Source organism: Pholcus phalangioides, unplaced genomic scaffold (assembly GCF_987345545.1).
Source record: "Pholcus phalangioides strain wild (caught in Gottingen) unplaced genomic scaffold, Ppha-v1.0 ptg000017l_1, whole genome shotgun sequence".
Classification (NCBI taxonomy): domain Eukaryota; kingdom Metazoa; phylum Arthropoda; class Arachnida; order Araneae; family Pholcidae; genus Pholcus; species Pholcus phalangioides.
In genome coordinates, this window is record NW_028301610.1 from 26,784,839 (window position 1) to 26,810,021 (window position 25,183).

The 25,183-nt window shown below is 36.6% G+C and overlaps 1 protein-coding gene across 1 annotated transcript; it reads left to right on the plus strand.

Moving 5' to 3' along the window:
• The first annotated feature begins 1,791 nt into the window (after positions 1-1,791).
• On the plus strand, positions 1,792-24,316 carry LOC149072624 (uncharacterized). Its single transcript, XM_089246606.1, has 2 exons — positions 1,792-1,950; positions 19,945-24,316. Exons 1-2 carry the CDS (start codon positions 1,900-1,902, stop codon positions 21,484-21,486), a joined length of 1,593 nt encoding a protein of 530 aa, XP_089102732.1. The 5' UTR covers positions 1,792-1,899; the 3' UTR covers positions 21,487-24,316.
• Positions 24,317-25,183: the final 867 nt, after the last annotated feature.

Here is a 25,183-nt window from a genome sequence, read left to right on the forward strand (position 1 = left end):
ACGTACAAAATGACCGCGGTGTGGCAAAATGATCAAATTAGGCTGCGGCCATAGTAGAGTGAAGAGGTATGAGTTCCAATAATTGCGACTAAAGAGAGAAAAATGCATAGGGGTGGAGGAAGAGATGGCCGTACATAGTAAAAGAGGAGGGGAATAGAGAAAATGACCGGAGGGGGTTCTGAAATGTAAGGGTGTGATGATGATCACTTCGCAGAAGAGGGAAAGAAAAAAAAAGGGGAAACGGACCAATCAGCTGATAGCAAAAATCAGCAGATCGAGGTGAAAAGAAAAATGTTCGTTCAACTCTCGCACCTTGTCAAGTGGCCTCTTTCTCTTATTTTACTCGCTTCTCGAGTATGTGCTGCGTAAAATAAAACAATACAATTGCTTTCTTCGCTAGTGTCTATTATGCACTCCCGTGCCTCTTGGTCGCCTTACTATGTGCACGGCCTTATGCAGAAAATTTCTATTGTAAATAAATTATGGCGGTGCTCAAACTTGTTTACAAAATCAGTTTGGTTGCTCGAGCTCCCACGGCACCCCTGGCTCCAACGCCGTTGACTGGTGTGGGCCCGGCTTTAAAGAGACCATGCGCAAAACGAAATAATGTCTGAATCCAGGTCCACACCCACTACGTTACTGAATTCCACAGCGCGCAGAAACTGATAGCGGCTTAAAATGGAGCAGAAAAGTAGCAGAACAACTTTAAACGGATCGAGGTTTGTGTAGTCTGGCATATATCTGAAATTACTGAAAATCATTGAAATCATTTATCAAATGTGTATTTTTGAATTTATTTCATGTGCGGACAGATTTGTTTTTCCTACATCAATGAAAGGATTTTATATTCATGTAAAATAAAGTTGTCAACATTTTTCGAAAAATGTAAATAAACTTTTCTAATTTGACATTATTATGGTGTCTTTTATTGCTATCAAATAACATTTAGGAGTAAAAAAGATACAAGGCTTTTTTTCTCATTTATCTGTTCAAAAATCAGAATTTTTCAAGATATTTCTGCAAAGGTTGAATTTTAGGAACACTCAATTTTTTTAAAAAAAGTCTCATACTTATAGAAATATCTGTACAGAATGATTGGTTTTTTTTTTTCAAATAGAAAAAAATTAAGAAATTAAGATGACTCTCTACAATGTGTGTGTGAAGATCTATGAAATCATTGTTTAATTGAAAAAAAAAGTGAATAGTGAAGTGCATAACCGATGGGAAAGGGCAAACGAATTTTTTTAAAATGAGTCTAATGTGTTTATTGTTGAAAAATATCGATGTCTTTTAAGAACATTTTCTGACTGGTTACGTTATTCAAATTCTTCAGGGAGAAAAAAACTTCAAAATACATCGTCGCCGTATCTGATCAGATCGTTAGGCTTAAGGAGGTTTAGCACTACTTCCAGTGACGTCACAACGCTACGCAAAGGCTGGTTATTATAGGAGTAGAACTCCTTAATACACATACATATATAGGAGTATATGAAGGCGTCTTAGGAGGTCGTGGCCCGGTGCGACTGCACCTGCCGCACAACACTGAGGACGGCTCTGAGCAAAACTATAAACCTACCTCCGGCCCTGACAAGAATAAAATTTTATCGGTCTGTGGGACAGTTTAAGAAACTGATTTAAACGCGATTTGAATCAATAACAGAACTCGCGAGGGGGAAAAAAATCTTCCAATGACGTCACAATGATATCTCTACCGCTATTGGTCATAATTTCGCGCGTTTCTTTAGCTCCTCCCACCAAGTCTCGCGTGCTGGTGAATCTGCCGGATTTGTCATCATAAGCCGTTTTTTACTGAGTTTGTTCGGGTGTGTGCGTGTATGTCTTCGCATTCCGTGCGTTCAATGTAGGAACAAAAATTATATCCAGTGATAATAAATTACAATGACGTCCGTGCTCCTGTCGGCGATACGTGAATTAGGCAATGCTTACAGGGTACGTTTCTTAAATATTACTCTTTTATATTATCATTTTATTTTCGTTCTTAGTATTTTCAGCAGTACTAAAGTCGAGTGGCGTTGAAAGTTATTTGATATACGAGGTGAAATTGTATGTGATTAAAGCGGCGACAGGTGTCGCTAATTTTTTGAAATTCTACCCATTGTGTAATGCATTGCAGAGCCGCCTTAGGTTGGTTTGCGGTCGGCCCCGTATTTACGGTAATAATTTTCACCAATTCCGAAAATTTGCATTTTCATCTAAGTGGTTCTGGAATTATTTCTTTCACATATTCCAAACTTCTCCCATATCTGGAATTGTTTTTCTAAATAAATCCCGAATTTTCATCAATTCCGGAATTCTGAATTTCGATTCCGAAACTATTCATTTCTTCTAAATTTTCACCATTTCTAAAAATATATATATTTTTTTCATTTATTCTGAATTTTCACGAATTCTGAAGTTACTTCTTGCATTAATACCGAATTTCCGTGATTTTCGTTTTATGAATTTTCGATTGCCTTCTCTCACTAGAGAAAAATCGGGACTGGGGGGGGGGGTGTCCCTTGCTATTATTTTCGCACGGGGCCAGTATCTAGTAAAAAGCGGCACTGGTTGTGTTGCTTACATGTCAAATTTTAATTTGATTGCCGAATGATTTAATCATTCTTAAGCTTCAAGTCACATCCTTGATGTAATTTTCTAAGGTAAGTTTTTTTGTTTCTTCAAGTAAAGTACACGAATAGTTCAAGGAAGGTATTAAGAAAGGTATATATATTTTTTTTCTGGATGTTTGTCGGCATGCGAAACCACCGGATTACTTTGATACCCATGGTGAGAATATTTACATTTTGGATTTCATTAATGTTTTTTTTTCATGCGAAATTTTAAGTTGGTTCTGGATAAGTGACACGATCTCAAGGTATATAATGTGTATTGCTACGTTGTATTGAGGGTCGCCTTAACGCATAGGTCCGTTGGCCTTGTGATGATGATGATATTGGATACCATGATTTTTAAAAGCAAGTTAAGTGAGGTACTTCCAGCTAGGTAGGGCTTCAGACGTGTGTGTCCCCCCCCCCCCCACAAAGGTGGGGCTAACAGGGCTCTAGCCCTGAGGCTCGGAACAATGATCATTTTTTGTTTTTTTCCATGCTATGAATTCACTGTAGAAGGGGCCCGTGTGAAGTCTGGCTTGGAGACTCTTCTCCAGGATGTGGGGCCGTGGCTTCAGAACATTTGCTTGAGGGTCCGTGGTGCTGTTAAAACAGCCCTGCTGGTATTGGATTTCATTCATGCTGCTTTTGATGTTGCGAAATTTAAGTTGAATTTGGATAGGTGACGCGATCTCAAGGTATATAACATGTATTGTTGTGTTCACGCGGACGTCTTAACGGATGGCCCGGGGGCCTTGTGATGATAAAATTTGATGCCGTGACTTTCAAAAGCAAAGTGGTAGGCTAATACTTCCAGCTTCGTAGTGCCCCTAGAATATTTGCCTGGGGATACATGGTATAGTTTAGACGGCACTGTTGGTATTCATATCTAGAGTGCGCTTCTCTGAATATGATGCTTCGTATTTGAATACTTGAATGTAACCCCCTTATTTGTGGGGACGGGGGGACGGACGGACGGACATGAAGATATCAAAAGAATCGCCTTGTATTCAGGGTCGTCTTAATGCATGGGCCGGGAACCTTGTGATGATGAGATTTGATACCACGATTTTTGGAAGTAATTTAATTTGTAGGCAGGTATACTTCAAGCTAGGTAGTGCCCCCCCAATATTGGGGGGGGGGGGGGGTCCATGTTGCTGTTAAGATGGCACTACTTGTATTTATATCTAGAGTGTTTGCTTCTCTGGATATGACGTTTCGTATTTGAATACAACCCCTTATTTATGGGGTGGGGAGATGAGTAGGGTCTGTTTCCCATAGGTTCGGGCCTTGAGCAAACGGGAATTCATGGGCCCTTTACGTATAAGGTGCAAGGCTAACAGCACACAAGCAATATTCACTGAAATATTTGAATTCGGAAACCGAGAAAAATTGGTAAAAACAGCATAAATGCGGGTGAAACGCGTTTTACCCCCATTTATCCTGTTTTTTTTGTGTTTTTTTTTTATTCTCCATTTTTTGAACTCAAATATCTCAGCGGATATTGTACTTAGAACGTGAAATTTTTTTGTTGGTCTCAGGACAACTTTCCAAGTTAATTTTTTTTTTCAAACTATAAACCCTTGTAATAATGAATGACGTATCTGAAGTTCACATATTACTTAGATAGTTTTTATAATTGAAAGTGCCTCTATGTTCAAAGGTTTGCTAGTGGTTTGCGGTGCGTGCTATGCACCGTATATGTTACATTATTTGTATAATAATTAGACTTATTGTGTGTAACAAGAGGGCCGCAACTAAGAAAAGCAGGGATATTTGGTGTCTTGGGCGATGGACTAGGAAGGATGCTGAATTTTCCCTTTTCCGTTAAATATTACTTACTGGGGGTGCCAAAACGTACAACGGCCCCAGATAACAGTAAATTTTCGTTTCTAGTTGTGTGGCCCTGTGTAATAATTAAGTATAATTACTATCAAAATAAATTTTGAATCAATTAGCACGTTATATGCGGTGTGGCTGTTACTTATTTTACACCTTTTTAAATTCAAATATTCAACATTTGAAAGTGGCAAAATTCTAAAAAAAGGGGTAAAGACTCAAATATAAAAGAGACAATTTTGTGGGTTCTGGGCACTTGCCCCCGTTTGCCCATGCGAGAAACAGGCACTGGCCATGATGTTATTAAAAAAATTGTCTTATACTCAGGGTTGTCGTAACGCTTGTGTTCGAAGCCTCGTGATGACGAGATTTAATACCATGACTTTCAAAAGCAAGTTAATTGGTAGGCAGGTAGTTCTAGCTAGATAGAGCAGCCCAGAATATTCCCGGGGGGGGGGGGGGTCCATGTTGCTGTAAGACATCTCTGATTCTATTTATATCTCTAAAATGTGATGTTTCGTATTTGAAGACTTGAATTTATACTTAAATTTCGATTATCATGATTATGAATCATGTACTGTCTTAAGGGCTATCCATAATTCTAAGAACAAAAATTTCATATGTACATGGATATATTGTAATTGGTGGTTACTAATTTAGTGGTACCTCGAAATGTTAATCTTATTCAGGGAGATAGGCCCCTGGGCTGAGATATTTTCTCGGGCTTAAGGCCAATATTTGTCGTGGGGGTGTCTAAATGTTAAAGTGTTAAAATAAGCGTTCTCCCCCGGATCGAGCCCTATCAACCTCTTATTTGTGTTTGGGCATGAGGTTTATTACAAGAATTGTTGTCTTGTATTTTAGGGTTGTGTTAACAAGTAGGGGCGTCGTGATGATGGGATTTGGTACTATGATTTTTGAGAATATGATTATATATTTGGCATGGTCAAGAAAATGTCACCGATTTGCTTTATGAAATCAACCCTAGACTCCACATCTTGAACTCATGGGCTGGGATCTTGGGCAGGCTCCAGGCATGATTTTTCAAGGGCATATATACTGTATTAAATTTATTCAATACACTGTATTAGAATGTATTTATACTAAGTGAAAAATAAGAAAATAATGGGATTGATCCTGGGTGCCCATGGGGAAGGGCTATGAATTAAACTATTCCCGTTATTAATGGCTTAAGGCCAGTATTTGTCGCTGTGTTTATTTTTAACTAAGTATACTACATATAATAACTAAGGTATTACTACATATAATAACTAAGGTATTACTACATTATAACTAAGGTATAAGTTATAATTACTTTAGAAGTGTTGCCCCCGAAATTTTTGCTGAAATTTGTCAGGGTCGGAAATGGGCAGGTGCAGAGGAGGTAGACGAACCGGGCCCTAAAGTATTGGGGTACATAAAACGCCAATAAAATTCGCTGATTTTTTATTTCATTTTGATTTAAACTGCTTAACAAAGCACCAGCCTGAAATTTACCAATATATAGATATGAGGCACAGAGGCAGGCATATACGTAGGAGGAGCATAGAAGGCGCATGCTTTCCCTCCAGGTTGTTCAAAGACAGGGCTTGACAAATCCCAGGTGCCGTGACAACTAAAAAATTGCATTGGTGCCTTAAAATTCTCTAATATGTGGCTGTTAAATTAATACAATTTTTGGAACTCGGTTCCATGGAAATGGTTCGCTGTTTCTTGGGAAAATTTGAAAGAAACATTACTTTTGGATCTGTTTCTTCTCGAAAAAGAAATATTTGGTTCCTTAAAATTTTTTTTATGATGCCTAGTTTCTTTTTGTGATTTGTCAAGCCTGATAATTTGGGCTAATAATAATCTTCTCATTAATTGACATATATACAAGCAGGACCCTTCTCACATTAGTTTTCTAGTAAATTTATCGTGTAGAAAATTAAAAGGTCAATCCCAGTACAGCCCTGTCTACCTACCCCTTGTGGTAGGCAGACAGGGATAGTCTACATAGTAGGTATACCCATAGATATACAGTGATTGTAGTGGGACGCAAGATTCGTAATCCCGGCCATGCACGATTATGAGCTCAAAGTTGTTGGATCGCTGAATGCTAAACAGATCAATAAATGGAAGTCTTGGATCACCATTGCTGATTTGAAACATTGTCCACTACCCTGTTTCAAGTCTAAGATCCGAACAGACTAAAATATCAATGTTTGTAGAGTCCGGATACAGTGGTGTAGTTTTTGAAGCTTGTCCAAAAGATTTGACCCTCTTAGCGGCATTGACGAGATGTCTCGCCTTCTTAAAAGTCCCATTATTTCAGCATTGGCAAGTCCAGATATTTTGTAAAGTTGAATTGTCAATGGAACATTTTTTTCCTATACGCTCGCTCTACGCGATTAATTGGTTCCGCAAAATATTCGCGTTAGAAACATTTTTTAATGAGTTAATTATTCCAACTTATGAATAAATCCCGTGAAATTAGGCAATATGAATGAATTAATATTTTTTGTCTTTTCACTACTTCTGATTTATTGTAGTGAGTGTGGATGTTTTCTTTTCTGAAGAGCCCGGTATGATAAGGTAACTTTTTAATGAAAGAGTTGAGATTCGGCTGACAAGCAACATTTTTCGTCCTCTTATAAAAACTTTAGTAACAAAGCTAGAGAATTTCGCGCTGTACCTGAGAATTCCTCTTATTTGTCTCGGCTACATCATCAAATCCGACGTATTTCGTCGTCAAAGGATTTAACTGTCATATATATATGTTCAATTTACAAGCCCATTTCTAGGATTAAAGCCGAGTTTTGCAGGTTGGAATTCCTAAAATAAACTTTTTAAAACCGCGTTATAGCGAAATCGCGTAAAGCGAAGGATAGCTGTACCCCCCTTACTTTTTCATTTGCTGAAAATCGGAAGAAAGCCTACTTCATTAAAAGATGACATTTTACAAGGGGTTTGGTGATTTCTACTATGCTGCGGAAAGGGTTAAAACAGTCTGGGAAAATTGCTTTTTATGAGGAAACCACCGACGAATAGTCACCAATTTTTTGCTTTTGATTTCCAATGATATATGAGTAATTTTTAAATAAGATCCCTTTAAAACCCCCGAGGGTCGTGAGATTGAGCCTCAAGAGCCGCCAACACTCCGGAATAAAAATCCCAATTTCGTAACATTTTCTACGAAAACTCAAATATATTACAGTACTGGTATAGCATGAACGTGCACGGAATACGAAATTAAGAAAATATTCTTATATTTTGATCAACCAAGCTTTTCGAGGAGAAAAATTCTTGGACAAGACTTTTTGAAAAGATAGATTCCTTGATTTGAAAAGATACTCTTCCTGATATTATTGGAGTTGATTCTTTGTCTCTTCCAAGGCACCTGTCAAAGAATATTTTCCGTTATACGTTGAAAGGAAAAAACGTGAATCAAGGGTTTAAACAATGAAGGACTAATAAGTTGAGGTGAGATTGCGTCATGGAGAGTTAGCAAGTTTTACGAGGTGTTGATAGACACAATACTTATTGCGTACAATTATTTCATAGAATGATCATGGCGCATTGGTTTCCTTCTCTACAGCCACTTGAATTTTTAATGGTTCTGTCCTTGATGAAGAATGTGATCAACATTTTTCACTCATCTTATTCCTTCACGAGCACACAATGTTACATCTACCGTCCAGTTTCTGTCCAACGAAAATATGATCAGTCTTTTTCTGTTGATATCGATATCTCATTCGTGTGGTTATTGTATTAATTCATTCTGACAAGTCTGGGTTAGAATCCCGTTGGGACCAAGGCATGGAAACAGCCGTACGATCTGATTTGCCCGTTCGGGCATAAAATGACCTTGGAATGACGAAACTGATCAATCAAATGATTGTTATTCAATGTGTGTAGTAAAATACTAGAGGTTTAATATAAACCCGATTGGGGAAAGTCAAAACGAATTGACTTTATAAGAAATATATAATCAAATCAAATTTTCTTAATGTTTAAGTTGCAATAAGAAGCTGTAATCCTTTCAGACCCTGGTGCCACAAATGTGTGGGTTGATTTTTTCTCACGGCAGAATTTTTTCCTTTGGCCACAGGGAGTTAAGCCCCGACTTGAAAAGGATTATGTAAGTTTTGAGTTATAGAAATATAGTGAATAGGAACTTTGAAGAGGGGGGGGGGGTATATCGAAAGGCAGCACTTGAAGTTGAATTTTCAGGGTTTTTTAAGATGGCTTCCACAGGAGAAAGTGCCTCCGGAAAGATTGATTTATTACATAACGTTTAGCAGTATAATTCTGGAAAAATTGTATGTGAAGATGAATATACCCTGCATCACATATCCTGGCTGAAAAAAATTTGAATGAAGTGAATTATTGCTTCACAAAAAAACAGAAAATTTGAAGAAAAAATTGAAAAAAAAGATTTGTTGATATTTATGTTTTTAATGAATTTTTTGAGTATCAAAAATGCACAAACATTTTGAAAATTCCAAAAAATGAATGCTTGGGTCTGAAAGGAATAAACCAAGAATGGTGATATGTATTAATTTCAGTTAAATGAAACGTAAGTCTAGATGAATTTTCAGCTTGTGGGGCCTTTCTTTATTTGCGCGCCGTGTAAAAGCAAAATTATTTAGAGTACTTTATGAACGTTGATTAATATGGTCGTGTTTATCTAATTTTATTTCGTACACATGTTGTATTCCACTTAACGTCTTGTATCGTATTTTTAAAATAACGAATTTTGTTAAAAATTGCTTTTTAAGGGCCTGAATAGGTACACCCATCAAAAATACAAGACCGGCTGAATGAGAAACTTGTTTATTCTAGTAGTAGTACATCAAGAGATCTTTTGAATATAACACATGGAATAAACTATTGAACTGGAAGGATAGATTTTTGTATTATTGCAAACTTCCTAAACATCACGAAAAAACTTTCGAGTAAATTTTCTTTGTTGTCAATTGAAAAACTTCCGAATTAGTGCTAAAATAATGCAATTCATTGTTAGTTTTGAGACGAAATTGTTCCGAACAACCTCCATTCCGTTTTTGCCTGAAAAATAAAAATGTGGCCAGCTTTGTGTATACTGCCTTTTAAAGTCCAAGCACTAACAAGTGAAAACTTCATGATTTTTTTTATTGACTAGAAACTTGAATGGAAAAGTGACGGCAATATGCAAACATCAAATGATGTGTCCAATTGCGATTTGCTACGCAAAAATTGTGCTAATCAAGCATTAAATGCAAACATCTGATGCTTTCATGAGTAGCTGTGTTTATAAATTCTTCTCAGAGTGCTTGTTTTGGATTAGGATTGGTTTTATCTAGATGTGTTGTTCTTGAACACTACGTTGTCACGTCGCTGGTATATTTTGAGAGCAAATAATTCGTCAAGGGCGTAGTCAATTTTTCTTTTGTGAAACATTTTGTCACTTCACATGCATAAAACAATTCCAAACATATTGGCCCATAACCTTGTCATCCCAGAGCTTTACCATCCTCTCATAAACCATTTCATTGACCAAATGCAATCGAGTGACAGCATTATTTGTTACATTTATGGCTATTATTACAGCAAAGGAAAAGTGTGTATATACGATGAAGCAATAGTTAGGTATCAAGAGTTCGGTTTCTCTTTGAACTCTAAAAGCCACGAACTACTATAAAATTATAAATTTTCTATATTATATATAAAAAGTATACTATACATTATAAAGTCATGCCGTCTGTTTGGAATTCGGAGAGAAGTGCAATCGTCGAATGCACGTTTCACATATGAGTCACATTTTGCTGTAAACTAAGACAATTAACGAGATCAAAGTCATAACTGTTCATTAATATTATGGGTCTTTCTCTGGGGTGGTACGAATGAACACACAGAACTGCGTAAGCTTGCAGGGTTGTTGCAATGTAAAAGATATTCGTATCGAGTTATTCGGTTATTTGCGGACTTTGATTCCATTAAAAACCTTTAGAAAATTCTTAAGTCTATTGCCTGTCTTTTCTTTATTAACTGCTCCCGACGAGCTGCGAAATATCCTTATTGAAAAGATTTTCTGTGCAGATCGTGTAAAATCCGATGTCATGTCTATGTTGAAGTTAGATTTATTAACTCTATGGCTCAGTGTATATTGGAATAAATATGACAAATGTGTGGCAAAAAAAATCCCATTATACCAATTTCTTTTGGTATTTTAGAAAGTGCATCTTTTAGTGTCATCTCGGTTCAAAATATGGCAATATATATAAGTATAATATTTATTTTTCTAGAAAGAGTTTATTCTTTGTCGGTGTTATTTTTTGCGAGCTGCTGAAAATTTCCGTGTTCAGAGATTATAAAATCGCCCCAAATTGAGAGAATTAGAAATAAAATTTAAGGTAAAACAACTAAATTTGCTAAGCAAGATTATATCTCTATATAACAGTAATATAAAGAAAAACTCTATAGTTTACCGTTAATTGGCTATTTTGTAACTATTCAAAAGCCCCACTCTAAGTTATTGCGATGTATTGTTTGAATTGAAAATATTCTAACAGCACCAATTTACATCCGTTTTTATGAGGGTGAACAGTGGAGGATTTAAAGTACAGCAACAAGGTCAGATAGAGAATTTTGTAGGCCTAGGTGAATTCTAGAATTTCATCGCAGTGTTGTATCAGATGCTCTTTCGAATGCTGGAAATGCCCTTTTATAGGCGCTTGGGTTCCAGTTAGCGCGTGAAATATCCTTTAACGAGATTCTTTTAACATTTTCGCATTTCCTACGAACACCTCTAGGTCAAACGATTGGAGAAGCCCAAATCGATCAATGACATTCTATCCTTGAAATAGGACAAGAAATAATAATAATAAAAAAAGTGACATAACGTCAATATATGGTGCCGAGTCTTTCCATTTAAGAATCGAACTGTTTTTTTTTTAGTGTCTTTTCGAGACCTAAAAACAGGAACAGATCAACCTTTCCTCTTGAAAGATAGCTATAGTATGATTATTGTGGTGGATGGTGGTGCAAGATAAAGCACCACGCTAATAATTACCACATGAAAGAAAATTAGTAAAATAAAAATCCTACCGGAACACTACACACACACGAAAAACCATGAAAACTCGCTGCTGCTTGTAATTCAGAGCGTTTCCACCTATTTTTTTTTTTTCCGTCTTTCTTTTTCCTCAATGTCTCATGGCAGCGGAACAGCAATTGCTTATTCAGCGAGATTCAAGGCCAACGTTACGCCAGCGGCTTTTTTTTTTTCCTATCTTTCTCCCTCAATACGAGTTTTTCAACAAAAAAAAAAAAAAATAGTAACGTATTTATTCTGTAATAATAGGGAAAGAGAAAATTCGGACAGTTCATGTAATGTGTGTCAGTAGTGAATGAATCTTTATCTCCATTGTTGAGAGTTTCTGTACCATAAAAAATTCGATTTTGTTGCCGATTTCTAGTTTGGAGTCTATAAGAAAACACAGGATTTGTAATAAAACTGTCTGCGGAAAAGAAATGATGTTCCTCTAAAGGAACACCCACCAAAGAAATACGAATATTATATAGACTGTTTAACCTGTGACTCAGTCGTTTGATGTGGCCCGTGACCTCAAACCTAATTTTTTTTTAAATCACGTGTATCCCGCTTATACATTTTTAGAAGAAACGTTGCAAACGGGGAAACGTTTTAAACGGAAAATTTCGATAGGAGTAAGAGTTGGGAACCACAAAAATGGGTCGTTCTAAGTGGGAGCATTATAAGCGGGATCCACCATGAATTATTGCTCATACAAATAATTGCTTCGTAAAACATTGGCTATATATATCATCACTTAAGTGACCTCCGCGGCACACTTCTAGATCACATTTAAGGGGTCTCATACCTTTTACATTGGTGAAAACACTATGCTCTGATAAAAATATATCGTTAAAAATACTATTTAACTATTGATTTATTTAAATTATTTTACGCATAGTTTTGACTGTATGGCTAGTATAAAAAGTTTTACATATCTGACGCGCAAGCTGTTTTTAATGCATTTTTTGGAAATTTACAAAAAAATCAGGTATCGGAGATATGTGAAACTTTATATTGGCTTAGAATAGCGCATACAATTAAAAGCATAGGTAAAATATTTGAAATAATGGTTATATATAAATAGTATTTTTAATATTTCTATTGGAGCAAAGTTTTTCACATGTTAAAAGGTATGAGACACCGTAAGCGACCCGCGGCATATACACTCATGTCCATAAATTAAGGATAATGCCAGCTCTGGCAAATAAAGGTTCAGAAACAAAACAAACGTTACTTATTCATGAAGCCCATTTATTAAACAAAAGATAAAGAACAAAAACGATGGTGTACGTATGATACCATTCATAAAAACTACGATTTTTGCTCCCTGGAGCAATTTTAAAAAATATCTCCTTTACAGAAACTTAACCATCATACCAACCATGTAATAGTAATACATTGTGTGTCTCCCATGCGATGAAATACAGTCCGTACAACGCCTAGGCATGCTGACTATCAAATTATCGATCTGATCTTGGGGAAGATCACTCCACTCAGCAAGCAATGCTCTCCGAAGTTCCGGTACACATGTAGGAGGTAGTTGACGGGCTGCAACTCGTCGGCCAAGCATGTCCCACACATGCTCTATCGGATTTTAGTCAGGTGAGAATGCTGGCCATTCCATACGGGTTATATCCTCAGATTCAAGGCATTCGTTTACGATGTTTGCTCGGTGAGGACGGGCGTTGTCATCCATAAGCACAAATTCTGCGCCCATGGCACCCCTAAACAAAACGTACATGTTGTTCCAGAATGATGTCCCGATAAATTTGGGCTTTCATGGTTCCGGTTTGAACATGCGGATCTGTTCTGGAACCCAGTATAATTCCACCCCAAACGAGCAATGCTGCACCACCGTAACGGTGTCGTTCAATGATGTTGTCTTGGGGGTAACTGATACCTGGCGTTCTCCATATGAAAGTCCGACGAGAATCAGACTGCAAGCTAAACCTGGACTCGTCGGAAAACACACAAGCCCACTGTGACGATGTCCACATTGCATGTTCTCTACTCCAGGCTAATCGCTGCCGACAGTGAGTTGCCGTGAGCGGAACACATCTGACAGGCCTGCGAGCATATAGACCAATATTTCCCAAACGTCTGTACACGGTTTGCCTTGAACTGTGGTACCCGTGACTGCAGATAGCTGACGAGACAGGTCGGATGCTGTGCTCCGTCTGCTTCTTTTGGCAGTTACTGCCAAATACCGGTCTTCATTCGGCGTTGTAACTCGGGGGCGACCTGTACTGTAACGTCTACTGACATTTCCGTTATCTTGGAATCGTTGCCAAAGCCTAAAGATGACACTTTGGGCAATTCCAAGTTCCTCGGATACTTCCATCTGAGTACGCCCACATTCCAGGCGGCCGATGATTCTAGCACGTAAAAAAATCATCCACATGCGTCCTCTGTGTCATAACTATTCGCTTATGGCACTGAGCGCCTTACAGAACTCTTGTGAACAATTTTACTTCTTTGCCACCATTCTTTATATCTTCTTACACTCTCGTCATTGTGACGTACTATCGGCATCATCTGGTGGCTTCCTGAAATTTGCATATCATTCTTGCAGATGTGTGTGATAATTCTACAGGTGAAATTTTTACTTTAGATTTCGATTTCCGTGTGATGCTGAATTATCCTTAATTTATGGACATGAGTATGAGTGTACTTCCAGATCAGCTAAGTGCCCCCCCCCCCCGACACATTTTCAGATCACTTTAGTGGCCGCAACATGTTTCCAAACCTATGAAGTGGCCCACACTTTCCAGAAAGTTGAGCACCCTTGATATAGAATTACCTCGTGTTATGAGTTTGATTCGTAAAAAATTTTCTAATTCTACTAGTGTTGCGTAAAACTCACCTGGAAGCAATCTTTTCGATTTTTATACAAGAATGGAGATGTGTAGTTTCACATTTTCATAATAATAACTTAATTATACCTGTCAAAATTCAGTTGGCTGTAAAATGTAATGAATAAAGGCAGTTTTGAATGATAAGAGAGTATATGAACGAGAACTTTGTGTACCTTCCCACCACCATGAAGAAAATTTTCGTGGGCCCTTATTTTGATTTTCTTGTAAATTTATGTAGTAAAAAATTAGAAATACAGTAGAACCTCTCGATAACGGACATCCATGGGACCATAAATTTTGTCCGCTAATAAGATGGGACATATAGTTTGAACCTCGTTTATACGACGTTAGGTTGGTCGCAATTATTTCTTATACATTTTAATGATAAAATGTTTACGTTACTGTGTGTGTGGAAGTGGTTCATCGGTGGTTGTGAATAATATACAAATCGTCTCGATAAAGAAAGTTTGATTAAATTTCACTACATTTGTTGATTTTACCGGCGATTATGCATAATGCCCAAATAAAATTGGAAAATCTGGTAAATATGGATTTTTAACCATTTAAATTGATAACATTTAAAATTTATAACCTTTCGGAAGCTTCATTAAATCAATTATTTTTACCCTTACATGATACGTGCACTACATGTATTTTGCAATGAAAATTAAATTTTCTTCATACATGTGCAAACAAAACCAACATTATCATTCGAATTCATTATCCTGGACCATAGTTATGTTCAGTTAATCAAGTAATTAATTGAAACGATTTATATCATATTTACCAACACGAGCTTGGAATTAAACAATCTTAGTTGATATGATAAATTCTCGGTTTATGAACAAAAATTAATGAATTAGAGTTTGTTTGATTTTCCGCGAACGGGCAGTGAAATACATTAAAGCCCTATTCCACTGGACCGGGGATCAGAAAAGTGTCCGTTAATGGGGAGTGTCCATTGTATATAGGGGGTCAGAGTTAGGACCACGAAAATTAGTCGTATTGAGCGGGAACGTTATAAGCGGAATCGACTGTATACGACTGCGTAAGTCCGAAGTCTTTATGCGTCTTTGTAAGTTTGCCGGCCGCTGCATACAATGCCTAGATTTCGGGCACTGGTCACTTCACGAAGACGCTAGACTTCGTAATATATGAAGTGGTGCCACAACTTGCGAGTAATCCGAGTTACGAGAGAAAACTATCCACTGAAAATGCTCAAACTTGTATAACGGTGATTTTTGGACTGTATTTTGTCTTTTAATCAAAACTAGCTTTATTTTGTATAGAATTATGGTGCAATCGCGATATGTATGGCTGAAAAATATTTCAAAATTTTATGGAACATTCTCTAATTCTCATTTTAATACAGACACGTTAGATCGCCTTTACACAGGAGGAGATGAGAGAGACCTTTTAACATTTTTCGTGTTGTGAGCATGTGCCAGGGGTTCTTAATATTTGGGTAGCAGGGGTCCTTCGAGATGAATCCACTAAAGCCAGGGACTCTTGAGATATGTTACTGACCTAAACGCAGGGGCTTTCGAGATGGATCGTACAAATCCGCTTACAGCGATGAGTTCTAGAGCTATGGATCCCAAACTTTATTCTCATGAGCTTCCTAGATGAGTCGTACGAATCCACTTAGTCTGTTATAAATGCACTTATTGCGTCACTGGTTTCACTAATTTCGAAGAGCAAACAATCCTATGGGTCGCAAAGCTGATCTTGATTTTGGGTTGCGATTGAAAAAGTTAAAAAACCATGGTTCCTATCACCATCAAAAGAGCACTATTCTGACGGTTTTGATGATCAAACTGAAATCGGCATTAAAAGTAATATTTGAATGGTGCAGCGTTAGAAAAATAGACCAGTGAATATGAGAACCTACTAGTCCACAGACATCATGACTGGCCCGTCAAACAAAATCGGTTCTGAATAATGATTCATTTCCCTAAAATATATAATGATTTACATGGTTGATATGCTACCCAGAGGTGTAAAAAGCCATAGTGAATAATTAGAACTGCAGTCGAACTTCATAAAACCCACCACTGTTGATTCTGTGGTGATAAGTGTGGAGGTTTATAGAGGCATTTTTTTTAAAATTGCATTTTCAGAAAACGTTCTGCAAAAGATATTTGCTACTAAGAAAACATACTGATTTGTTTGCTAAGATTCAAAGAACAACATTAATTTAAGAAAATATCTTCATACATGCATATGCTTTTTTTTGGAATATTCAGGAAAAAATAAGACATTTTCAGGTGTCAAAGCTTCCAAGACAGACAAAAAAAAAAGACTCTGGAATGGACTGTCTATGTATCCTCTGGAATAAGATGGGATGGGGCTGTGAAAATATATTAACCGCCCACATTTTTCCCCTGACAGAAAAGATGCAAATTTATTAGATGAATGCTGTAGGATTGAGAATCGGCCCATATTTACAGCTCAAAATGAAATTCTGTGCTGGCATGGTCCCACTTCCTGGAGTAGGGATCCTGGGATCTCTTGCGGGGCCGCTGGTCAGACTTTTCACGGGCCATTCTATAGTTAATTTATAGCGGGAAAAATCAAAAAATGATAAAAATTGTCACGGGCCCCAGGGTTAGAGCGATGTTGGTAGGATAGCATGCACATGTCTGAAAAATGTTGATTAATCGAATGAGTGCTGAAGGATTGAGGCAAAAATTAATGCACATACTCTATAATGCAGCAAAATCGATTAAGCTCATAAATTTTTGGAATTTTTTTCGACTCAGACAGTTTTAGAAATATTTTTTACAGCAATAAACATTTATCTCTTTCGACATTAAAAAGTCTAAAACAATATTCCGCTGTGGTGGTCGAGTGGTTATAGCGACGGACTCGCGATGAGAGGATGCGGGTTCGAACCCCACAGTGGTTTTCTGTGGTTCCCAACTTCAAGGCGCAAATGCGAGCCGATCTCCCCATTAAAAAGTCTCGCCACAGAGAGCAACAGTCCTACAACGATAAATCATTCAATCATAACACTTCACTCATAGTTAGAAAAAAACTGGTGGCAGATGGCAGCACTACACATAACAAACATTACACAGAAACAAACTTTACGTCAGGTTGCACTACACGTACACGCACATTCCCGCATGTACCGATTCGTTGGGGGGTTCCGTGGGGAGGGGGTGCATTTGGGGTGTAGCAGTAGTAGGTAGGGCCTCCAAAAAATGGCTCGGGGATCCATGATGTTCTTAAGTCAGCCACCTCGTTGGGCAATTTGCCTGTTGTGGCGTTGTATTTGTAATATAAAACGACTGCGGATCGGTGATTCTGCCGCAATCAATTTATCACCGGGAGAAAGTTTTTCCCTACTGGTCCCGCAGATCACCACAATTTTCTTCTGGGTGGTCCGAGTGGACTACCATAATGATTTCGAACGCTGAATGGTGTTAGTGTCGATCAATAAAACTCCGAAAGTAAAAATCAAGCACAATCATGGGTGCTTAATTGCTTTTACTCGCAAAAACAAACAAAAATGCACTTATATTTACATTATACCAGACAAAAACACACGAGCACGTCTCTCTGAGGCTCCAAGGGACATGACGTCCTTCCAATCAGCCTTATATTTAAATTACGGTATTTTGCACCCACAATATGTTGCCAAGAACCTAACACTATTAATTAAATGATATTGTCCCCCCCACGCCAAAAGTATGAAAGTGCAAATTTCTAAAACGTGATAAATGACGTTTGAATGTTTACTCTACTGATGTTACTCTATGGCAGCTATTTTATTGAAATGTTTTGTAGCATGTGTTTCAACAAGGATACACATTCTCATTTCAGGCAAACCTTAGATAGCAAAATAAGGTATAAAACCATCATCTGATTAAAAAAAAAAAATTGGGGCACATTGTGGTTTTTCGGCATTAGTGAAACCAGTGACGCAATAAGTGCATTTATAACGGGACTGCAAGTGGATTTGAACGACTCGTCAGGGAAGCCCCTGCGAATAAAGTTTGGATCGTGACCCGTAGTTCAAGAACCCCGCATGAGTAAATTTTTACGACCCATCTCGGAAACCCCCTGGGAATCAAGTTTGGGTCGTGACGCATAGCTGGAGAATCCTTGGCTGTGAGCAAATTTGTACGACGATTCATCTTGGAAGCCCCTGCGAGTCAAGTCTGGGTCATGACTCATAGCTCAAGAATTCCCAGCTCCAAGTGGATTTGTACGACGAATCTTGGAGCTCCTGCGACCGATAGGTTGAGAACCCCTGACCTAAAGGACTGATACTGATCAAAATGACCGGAGTTGATAAAATAAAATTTTATAATTGAATTTTATTTTTAAACTCTTCGCTCTAGAGGCATACATGTATACCCTATTTTTAACGGTTTTTAATGATGAGTCATTTCCCTGAAATGCTTTGTAACATATACTTTGTAATGTTACAAAGCAAATATACTTCGTAATATTGTACACATTGAATGAGTCTGAATAGTATAGAACCGATCACACGGTATATGTAGACAGTATGATAGATACGTTATATGTGTGTGGGGAAAAAATCATTAAAAGGAGTATAGAAAGAAAGGAGGGAAAGAAAAAGCAACTTCAGTTGAGATAGGGTTACTATAAAGCTTCACGAAAAAAAACTTATCTCAGAATTTCGGGCAGAATCAAACGATTTTCCATAGAAACGTATGGAAAATCACGTTTCGGCTAACGAACGTGATTCTGGAACGAATCGTCGTCGTTAGCCGAAATATCACTGAATACACAATAGGTTGAAGTTTACCTTTATGCAAAAATCGTATCGAAATCGTTCATTTTTATTGTAAAGCGTGAAGATATGTGTGACAGGAAAAAAAATGCAAGAGTTGTTTACTTTGAAGTGAGCTATGTCGAAATTTGGCAGTGAAATTCTTTGGTAGTTGACAGATTTACCGATTCGCGAGCTTAAAACTGTGTACGTACATATTCCCTTGTGGTTATAACGAAATCCGTTGTGCCATGCCTACATTGGGAAAGATAGAGGAGGAAGTTGCGAAAAAATTCAAGGCAATTTATCACATCTAAAATCTATAACTGAAAAACTGAGCGTTTGGACGCCTGGTGTCGGTGCAGTCAGCTAATTTACGCTGCATTTTCCGTTTTAGAGGTCTAGGTTTAAATGGTGGTTTGATCGTCAATGTATTAAGGCCGAAACACGCTACGCTGACGTGAAGTGATAATCACATCACGTCAGAGACTTTGCGAATTGTGATTCGTGGAAATTCTGTGCCGTTGAAATTATATGACGTGAAATTTTCTCTCGCGTCATAGAATTTCCACGAATCGGAATTCACGACGTGTGTCTGACATGACGTGAAATCACGTCACGTCAGTGTAGTGTTTCGGCCTTTAGTTTGTATTCATGTCTTTGTGTTACCATGTATGTAATTATTTTTCCTCTGAAAATATGCATGAAAAACGGGATTAACACCGGTAACGCGTGTGCTCCCCAAATTCATAATTAAGAATCGTAAAAATATTTTTTTTAGATCAAATAATTTTAAACTTTAATGAAAAGAACTTTTTCGTTTTTTTTTTTTCATAGAAGATGAATGACAACAAGAGCTTCGATCCGAAATTACGAATGCGTGTATCTACTTTGGAAATGCAAGTAATCGCAGAGCTTCAGAAAATCGCTGCGGCATCAAATGCAACATCCAAGACGACATTAACCAATCCATTTGAAGCATCCGCATTGACGGATAGTGCTGGTAAAGCTGTTATTACAGATGGTGCTCGGTCTCGTATAATCGGTGGTGACAAGAAAGCCTATCCCGAGATCAATAGGCCTTCACATGTGAGCGATGGCGTTGCAGGGTCTAGATTTGCTTCTCAGATGCCTCGATTAGCGTTACACGATGTCCCATCTTCTCTTAAGGATTGCAGGCAACCCTTCTCAGAGATTCCAAGGCCAGCTCTTTATAAAGAGCAGTTTTCTTTAGATGAAAACTTGCGTAACATTCCTAATATTAAACAGAGGTATGATGGTCCACAGTGGTTCAACGTACCTCAGAATAACAGCTCCTACGAGCTTCGAAATCCAGATTTCGTCCAATACCACTTGCCAAATGTTCCTACAGCCCATCATGAAGTTCATAATCCCATCATTCAGGAAGTTCACAGGCCTTTGATGGCTGTTGCTAGTGTTAGTGGAATGACGTCTGGAAAGCCGTTTTTTGATCCCTTGAGCCCCGAACCAAACAACCACCACCGCCCATTAGATCGCAGCGTAAGTGAGCCTTTAAAGCAGTCAAATATTAGCAGTTTTGAAAAGCCTGCATTGATAATTGATCCAAGCCGTTATAAAACAGAACTCTGTCGTGCTTTTGAAGAAACGGGTACTTGCCCCTACAACCGGAAGTGCCAATTCGCTCATGGAATTGATGAGTTGAGGGTAGTGCCCCGCAATCCTAGATATAAGACAGAGTTCTGCAGAGCTTTCCACAGTACTGGCATTTGTCCATATGGACGACGGTGCCTCTTTATACACAACGATTTCTACAGGAGCAGAATAAACTCTGTAAACGTACCTTCTGGTGTGGATAACTCATCTCATGAGCAAGATTTTTGTGGGCAGAGCATTGGTTCGGCAGGTGAATTATCGCCTAGCACTTGTAGCGTTAGCAATTCACCAACATTTTCCACTGGATTCGTGGAGGATTCTTTCAAGTCCCCTGATCCAGCTATGCATCCTTTATGCGCTCCACCTGCAGCAAATAATGCTTTGAATGTTGGCCAACAGAAGACTACGGCACCGGTGCCAACCCAACAGGTACCTTACAGGTGGGATGAATGCAGTCACGATTCTTCTGTTATTGATCCACATCCAGTCTCGTTGCCAGTATCTCCACCACTGAGCAATCAAACCCCTTACGTGCAGCAACCAATGCCACCTGGTCCAAGGAATGCCCATCAGCTTGACGTAGTCAACAGACAGGTGAAGGAAAAAAACCGTGGTCTTCCTACTCCAGATCTGCAAAAGCCCATGAATGTCAATATGGCTATTACTGAGTCAAAAACCGTGCCACATAGTCAAATTATCGCTCGGCTACCAGTTTTCGCTAAGCTTTGCAACCAGCAACGGTAATAATGTTAATTACTACTATCGGTGACCACATCGGTCATCACAAATATTGTTTTTTTTAAAATATTATTAAACATTTGACAATGAGTATATTTTTGGTTACACAGCAGACGAGTATCTTATTTCATTGAAAAACTCTAAATTTTTGTTTTGGACTTTAAAAGGGTGTGATAAATTATATTACGATATTGCATGTTATTGGTCAATGCGCTAAAACGATGGCTCAGTGATGTCCAAGAAGTTTGCACTGACATCACATGTTTGAGACATGAATATCCAAACACTTGACGTCCCAAAGTCTTAGTAGCAGTCTTGAATGTTTTGTATTTTAGTGACTATCTACTTATATTTATATGGAACTATTTTAAAACAAGTCATCAAGTATTTCATTGAAGTTTTAACTGGTCACAGGATGTTGCCAACATTCTCGACATAGTTTTTACATAAGGGCATTTTCTACTGTTCGTAAAATCATAAAATTTTTGATACATTTATATCTTAAAATAGTTCTTCACCCGACATTTTTCAATCATTTTTGATTTGCTGCTTCATTTTTAAAAATAATGACAAGTCATTCATTGTGTCAATATCATTTTAGTATTCCAAGTTTTTACATTTTTGTTATAAAAATCTGAAAGTTCTCATAATTATGAATTACCTAGAATCAAGATATTTTAAACAATACATATTTATATACATCTTACATGAAGAATTATTAGTCCATGTACCTGTGATATCGCGCAAGTTTTTTAAACACCGGTTATATTTCCAAAGTCATATAATTACTCTATAGACTGTGTTGGAGTCATTTTCCTTGGTTTTTCGCTTAGTTTTAAAAGCCATTGGGCACTAATCTGTTAATTTATGGTTAAGAAAATTTTTCCAAAATATGTTTTATGTTCCAGTCAGTCTATAATGTTATTCTTCTATTGCTAAAAATATACTATGAATTTCTAAATTATGTTTGACATCAGATAAATGTGTGATAATGTTATATTTATATATTATAATCTAAAGTCTATAAATGTTCATGTACATTACTCCAGAGTAGTATTACGAAATATATATATATATATCCATTTTTTTTTGTTCCTTTTTATGTTTGCATTATGTACCAGGATCATTGTTACAGATCTAACAAGGTTCTTATTCGTTTCGTCCATTGTATATTTATTGTAATTATTGTTTCATCACTCTTATTTTTTTTTTCCTGAGTGTAATCAATCGTACCAAGTAGGTTAGATTTGCATCACTATTTTTCAATTTGGTGTTAATTTATTTAAAAAATGTTGTGTTCTTATTTATTTTCTGCTGAATCTGATGTGGATAAAAAGTGCCAATCTGTTCAAAATTTACTAATTTTTAGAAAATGGGCTTTTTTTTTTTTTAAGATTTGTGTTTTTGCCACACAAGTCAGAATTATAAGTTAATGTGCTAGAAATTTTTGAAGTAAAACCATCAAAATGGTATTTGAGATGTATCTATCGCCATTATCCTGTTATTTTTGTGATTTATAGATATATAACTACATGTTTGACTAGCGAATATTTGAAAATATTCTCAATATATGTAAAAATTCTGCGATATACTGCACAAAGGTTAGATAAAGCATAAGTATCAAGTCGTTCCAGTATAGTATTTTCCCAGTTAGGATAACATGCTATAGCTTCTTTTGGGGTGTGTATAAAAACACTTCAGAGCTGCGCGATGGATATTTTTGACTTTCAAAATAACAATGGACACTTTCCTTCTATAAATACATTTTTGTTACACTAATATTTGATTAAACCTAGTTCAATATGTGATGACATGATCAAAAATTGTCGGAAAATGTTTTTGTGATATACTGCATATAGATTTGATAAAGCATTAGCATAATATACTTATGTTTTCGGAGGTAGGATAACATGCTATAGCTTCTTTTGAGTGTTTGACAAAGAAATGACACTTCATAGCTATGTGATGGATATTTTTTAAATTTTAAAACAGTGGACACTTTTATAAATGCATTTTATTACACCAATATTTGATTAAACCTAATTCAATATGTTTCTCATATGCTGTGTGTATGTAATCATCCATGGATTTCATATTCCAACTACGATAATATGTGGAGTAGCTATCGCAGTGATACGAATTGTAACTTCAGTCATTGATGCATCTTTAAAAGAATGAAATTCAATTGTGATTGATCGCACAATACTTAATATAAGAGTATATGCTTTATGCACGTTTGTGACATTGTCTTGATGTCGAGAAGACCTTATTTTGCAGTAGATTCATCCCTTCGGGCTCATTTGATGAGGTACTAGTCTTTATATGGATGAAACATTAACATTTCTTGGTGCAAAATTATACCCCCTACATCATTCATTGTGACGTGTTTGTTTTTAAATTTCATGGAACAGAGCAGTGTTTTCCTGCTGTATAACTTTTCAAGGTCGGTGATTGTTCTGGAATTCACCTAGAATTTAGACAACAAGGTTTTAAACTATTCATCTTGATCAATATATTCTTTTTTTTATTCTATTTTTTCATATATGCTTTCTACTATTTTTGTATTGTGAACTTATATGAATAGCTTGTATGTATGTGCCTTAAAGAGATTATAAATTTATATATACAGTTCTGTAATATCTCGGTGGTCTATAGTGACATGTTTACAAACTTTTCCTTCCTGTGAATTATGTTTCTTATTAGTCTGATTCATAATTTGAATATTTTTCTTAAACATTCCGTCGATTATCTTATCCTGATAAATTTTTTTTTCCTTCAAGTAAATTTAGTCACTGTTACATGTAAACTTTCACAGTTCCAATAAATTTTTGATCTTAATGTTTATGAAATTTTTTATTGCTTCAAATGGATTTTAGGGAAATCTGTAACAATATTAATTTGAAAAAAACAAGTTATGTAATTTTTTTTCAATAATATAATTTAATTTTTTATTATTTAATTTTAATTAAAATTCTGGTATGCTCAAAGCAATTTAAGCAGCCTTGGGAATCACTCTTGACTAGTGCATATAGGACCCAATTTCGATTTAACGACTAAAGATATTTGGTTTATCAGCAAATATACATACTGTTTGAATATATTGTGGGCCCTGGGTGAATTTATCCTTGATAATAAATAGTATTGCCTTAAAAATACACGAAGTTTCGAAATGGGAATAATTTCATATTTTAATTTAGCTCAGCATCAGATCCAGCAAAGGACATAGTGCTGTGTGACACCCTTACCGCCCATCTAGGTTTAAAATAAATTTACATAACATAACTTATTTGTCCCCAATTTACTAAAATAAAATTATACTATTTGAAAGTTTACAATTATAAATTTTACAACCATTTCATATTTGACATGATTATAAATATTCTGATATTTTTGCAATATCCAAGAACATAAAATGTTTAAATAGAACGCCATAATTTCTTTTCTACCATTTTATTCAAGAAAATATGCATAAAATTATAAATTTAAATATGTAATATCATCCAATCGAGTTTGCATATGTGCTAAGCATTTTTTAAAGGCTGAAATTGCATCAATTTATAGATACATCAAAAATGAATTTTCCTGCTTATTAGCACATTTGAACAATGCCGGCATGTAGAAATTGTTGCCAAAGTCATCTTGGCAACTTTATTACCAGCTTTATTTTAGTTTTGGCTCAAGTGCGAAGAGGATAGTAAGGTTT